Below are 5,000 nucleotides of genomic sequence, written 5' to 3'. Positions count from 1 at the left end.
TTTGTTTTTATTGGTATTGAATTAATTAGATTAAATCCTTTACATTTTTATTTCTTGTTCCAGCTGCACCTGTCGAAGGTCGTGTTCTCTGATCTTTTCATTTTGAGTCCACCTGATTTCCTGTTTTATTTTGTGTCTCCTCTTGTTTCCAGGAAGTTGACTTCCTGTCTAATCACGAACCTCCACCCTCAATGACTCCACCTCAATGTCTCCACTTCAATGTCTCCACCTCAATGTGTCCACCTGTCTCCACCTCAATATCTCCACCTCAATGACTCCACCTCAATGTCTCCACCTCAATGACTCCACCTCAATGTCTCCACCTCAATGACTCCACCTCAGGAAGGTTCTGCAGGGAGTGAAATGATCCGGATGTTTTTCTGTTGAACCGTTTTCTCTCATCTGTCTCAGCGATCTGAAGCAACATGTGGTCCTCGAGGCTGCAGTACTTCTGAGGAGTTCAGGGGGAACAGAAAGTACAGTTAAACCCAGTTAAACCACAGCTGCCATTCAAAGACAGACGAGATGCAACAGTGGACCTGCATGTGGTGAGAGTGAGTAAGAGGGTGAGGTTGTGGTGAAGGAGACACAACAGTGAGCACTATCATGAATAAACACCAAGACATCCACAGTTACATAACCTGACCGGCTCCTGCAGACACCAACAGAGTCCGGAACGCTCCACATACCTGCGGTCCAACACGGTACACAATAAGAGTTGCAGGGATTCAACAGATAACACACGCAGGTCTGGATCATCCGCAGCAACACAGCAGAGACATGAGGAAGCACGCAGAACTTCACAACTTTAAACGTGAACGTGTCAAGGATCTCTGTCTTCACGGCTCTTTGCACTTTGAATTAATATCCAGGTGAAAGAAAAAGGTCCAACGAGCACGATCTCTCCAAAGTTCTCCAGAGAGATGAGTTGGACTGTGATGTGTTCAGGTCCATGTGGTGTAATCAACACTAACACGGATCAAAGTATTTACGGTACTCTGCAGCTGCTTCTTTTAATGTCACAGCAAGATGGCTGCAGGAAGATCACGCAGAATATTTAGTCGATGAAAGGCTGAAAATGAATCCTGGCTGGAGTTTGTAGAGACCGACACAGGTGACAACACTTCACCTGAACGAGCCTCCTGGCTGCAGGCGCACAGGACGTAACACTGTGCAAGTCAAGTTCTAACACCTCAACCCCCCCCCCCCCCCCCACACACACACACACACACACCACCCCTCCCTACCTGCACAGGTGAGTGATTCACTGTCTCTCCTGACCACCTTTGCACCACCCATAAGGGCCAGTGAGTCAGTGTTTGGGAGAGTGAACAGTTTGGTAACAAAGATGTCTGAGACAGAAGACAAAACAGACGATGGCAGAGGGAAGTCTGGTAGCCTTAATGGTAGCCTGGTGACGCTGTAGCCTGGTGATGCTGTAGCCTGGTGACGCTGTAGCCTGGTGACGCTATAGCCTGGTGACGCTGTAGTCTGGTGACGCTGCAGTCTGGTGACGCTGTAGTCTGGTGACGCTGTAGTCTGGTGACGCTGCAGCCTGGTGACGCTGTAGTCTGGTGACGCTGCAGCCTGGTGACGCTGTAGTCTGGTGACGCTGTAGTCTGGTGACGCTGTAGTCTGGTGACGCTGTAGCCTGGTGACGCTGTAGCCTGGTGACGCTGTAGCCTGGTGACGCTGTAGCCTGGTGACGCTGCAGTCTGGTGACGCTGTAGCCTGGTGACGCTGTAGCCTGGTGACGCTGCAGTCTGGTGACGCTGCAGTCTGGTGACGCTGTAGCCTGGTGACGCTGCAGTCTGGTGACGCTGCAGCCTGGTGACGCTGCAGCCTGGTGACGCTGTAGTCTGGTGACGCTGTAGCCTGGTGACGCTGTAGCCTGGTGACGCTGTAGCCTGGTGACGCTGCAGTCTGGTGACGCTGCAGTCTGGTGACGCTGTAGCCTGGTGACGCTGTAGCCTGGTGACGCTGTAGTCTGGTGACGCTGTAGCCTGGTGACGCTGTAGTCTGGTGACGCTGTAGTCTGGTGACGCTGTAGCCTGGTGACGCTGTAGCCTGGTGACGCTGTAGTCTGGTGACGCTGTAGTCTGGTGACGCTGTAGCCTGGTGACGCTGTAGCCTGGTGACGTTTGAATGTGCTGAGATCGGTGTCTGATCGGTCTGTCAGGTTCCTCCTGGTTAAAGTTGTGTTGCTGGTGTCGGTCTGCTTCTTCTTCATTCATTCTAAACTGACAACCTGCTGCACCACAGAGGTTTTAAAGGAGATCAGAGAAGCTGCTTCAACTGTCACCTTTATATTTTCTATCCCTCCTACTTCACTGCTGCACTCTGCGTCTGTGTTCACCAAAATACCAAACACATCAGCAGCATCTCTTCTGTCTGCTAGACGCTGCAGATGGAAACAAGCCCACAGTGTGTTGGAGGTGTTCAACCATTCACAGCTCCTCATCAAAGCTGCTGTGTGGGTTCACTGAAGAGTTGACAGACCTCCATCAGTCTGTTCCCAGCAGATCTATTCACTCACAAAAAAAAGGTTTTCTGACTCGAACCATCTGGGAAGACATATTGACCCTCCAACATATCAAAATCTACCAGAGTGGAAACGCCTGTTTGAGTTCTTCCTAAAAATAGTTCTTCATCTGGAGCTTTAATTTTAATGTTCTTCGTCATCCCAGAGTCTTGCTCTCTCTCGTCATCCAGCTGCTGCTCCCGCTGACTCGCCCTCCTCATAAATGGACATGATCAGACAACAGCCAGCCGGAGGACCAGCCTCACGTCTGCGTTGGTATCTGAGAGTTTGGAGATTAGCACCCACCGACCCAAACACACACGGTACCAGCTGAAGAAGCTTTGGAACACTCAACACCACCATGGACACGTTCCACACCGGTAGAACATGCTATCAATAGAGCTCTAATCAATAAGGGCCTCTCCAACTACAGGCAGCTCCCACCCAGGTTCACCATTAGGGGGCAGCAGGTGGTGTGGAGCGATACATCTGGGAAAGAATAACAAAGTTTAAAAGAGTATTGTCTTTGCTTTTACAATGTACTTGAAGAGACGAGCTGTCAATCAATTGGACTTGGGCAGGCTTTGCACTGATTTAAGTCATGTATATCAAATAAAACACAAGATGATGTAAGAAGAACGTGAGCTGGAAAAGTAAATCCAACTTATCTGACCACAGTCTGACAACAAGATCCATTCGCTGGTCACGAACATGGACTCTCCTGTCGGATCAGGAACCAATCAGAAACCTCCAACAGTGACAGTGAACCCCTGCCGATGGTTCGGCCCACTTCTATTCTGTCCACCTGCTGACAGGTGACATCACGGATTCATCCTCACTACAGTACTGCTGATGAATGTCTTTAATAACTGTTGGACACGTATCTGTGTGAGTAGCAGGAAGTTTCTCTGTGATCAGCTGATCTGCTGATCACGTATACAGTTTTCATGGATGAATTCATGTTCTTTAAATGTGTATTAAAATACAGAAACTACTGAAGGCCTCCCTGCTGTGATTCACCTCACAGCTCTGAGACAAACATGACCTTCGACCTCGGCCAGCGTCCCTCCACAAACCCCATTACAGTAAAGTGAGGGAACACAGTGTTAGTAATAGACTGCGCCCCCCACCCCCCGCCCCCCTCCATTACTCAACATGCTGGTTTCCCCGGCTGTCATGGAAAAACTGTGAGTGAAGAAGAGCTCCATGTATTTATAAATCTTAGTCATTCCTCCCATGAAGCACTTCCCCTGAGGAGAAGCCCTCCGACCCCCCCCCCCCCCCCCCCCCATATGAACAACACACAGAGGAACAATGTGGAAAACTATGAGGCAGCAGAAGCTGGTCCCCTGTGATCATATGAAGGGAGGAAAGTTCGAGGGGCTCCAACACAAAACAATCACCTCGTCTTCAGATGATACTTTTGTTTTTTTAAAGTTAGTTTACAAGAAATCAACACAGACTTTGAGAAGGATTCATAATCATAATGATTATATTAAGTTCCAGTGTATTAAAATATCTGTAAATATCTGGTATTTAATAAAAGTGGTATTTAAAAGGTTCTCAGACTGTTGTGCAGTGAGAGGATCAGCAGTGTTCATGACTCGGGACATGTTTCCAGAGTCTCACTGAGTCTTTTCTTGGACCGTTTCTCTCCATCAGGACGAGTGACGCAGAAGGAAACAGGAAGCTGGATAAGAACCGTCCACACGCTGTCACAGAGTTCAGCTATGAAATGACATATTTCCACTCTGAGAAAAGCTGCTGGTGATGTCACACGTCAACAAGCATCAGAACTGCACATATTCAACTCTGCTGACGATCAATAAGTTCTATTTATCCATGAAAGCCGATCAAGCAAATCTGATCCAAGATCTGATCCAGACTCTGATCCAGACTCTGATCCAGACTCTGATCCAGGATCTGAGTCAGACTCTGATCCAGACTCTGATCCAGGATCTGATCCAGACTCTGATCCAGGATCTGATGTCTGGCAGACCGAGCATGGTCTTCATTCCTGACGGTGTTTCATTGCCGTGCGGTCGGACAGGAGGAAGCTGAGGAAGGTTAGTAACAGGAAGTTACTCACGGAAAATGAAAGTTACTCACAGAAGAAAATATCTGTGTTTTCTATTTTAAGAAAGAATAATAAATGTTGTAAAGTTTGCACATATTTACCAGTTTAATCTGCAGGCATGAGAAACAGAGAGATGACAGTTATTAATCAAAGTTATCAGTAGGACCTCCGATAGTTTATTTTATGCTGTTTGATTTCGGATTGTGTAATCAGGGGATTTTTACAGTTATGAAACTCTGTGGTTGATAACATATCTCAGGAAGCATGACAGGGGAAGGCAGTGCTTCCTGAATTTAGGATCTTTGTCCAAAAGACATTAATAAAATAAAAATAAAGAATTGTAAAAATAAGTCAAAGTCTTCTTTTTCTTATCTTTCAGCTCAGTCTTCCTGAACTGACGGA

The 5,000-nt window shown here is 47.5% G+C and overlaps 1 protein-coding gene across 1 annotated transcript in view; it reads right to left on the bottom strand.

The window, feature by feature from the left end:
- Positions 1-1,255: 1,255 nt before the first annotated feature.
- Positions 1,256-5,000, bottom strand: part of LOC138215639 (coiled-coil domain-containing protein 8-like) — a 6,079-nt gene continuing 2,334 nt past the window's right edge. The window contains exon 2 of the mRNA XM_069177896.1: positions 1,256-3,010. Within this exon, the coding sequence (XP_069033997.1) occupies positions 1,401-2,234 (834 nt within the window). The 5' untranslated portion in view covers positions 2,235-3,010 and the 3' untranslated portion in view covers positions 1,256-1,400. The remainder of the gene's footprint in view (positions 3,011-5,000) is intronic.

This window comes from Embiotoca jacksoni, unplaced genomic scaffold, assembly GCF_022577435.1.
Source record: "Embiotoca jacksoni isolate LCO1_2020_lvr unplaced genomic scaffold, fEmbJac1.0.p SCAF_78, whole genome shotgun sequence".
Taxonomy (NCBI): Eukaryota; Metazoa; Chordata; class Actinopteri; family Embiotocidae; genus Embiotoca; species Embiotoca jacksoni.
Note: the sequence above shows the minus strand (reverse complement) of the source record. Positions and strands in the feature narration are given on the sequence as shown.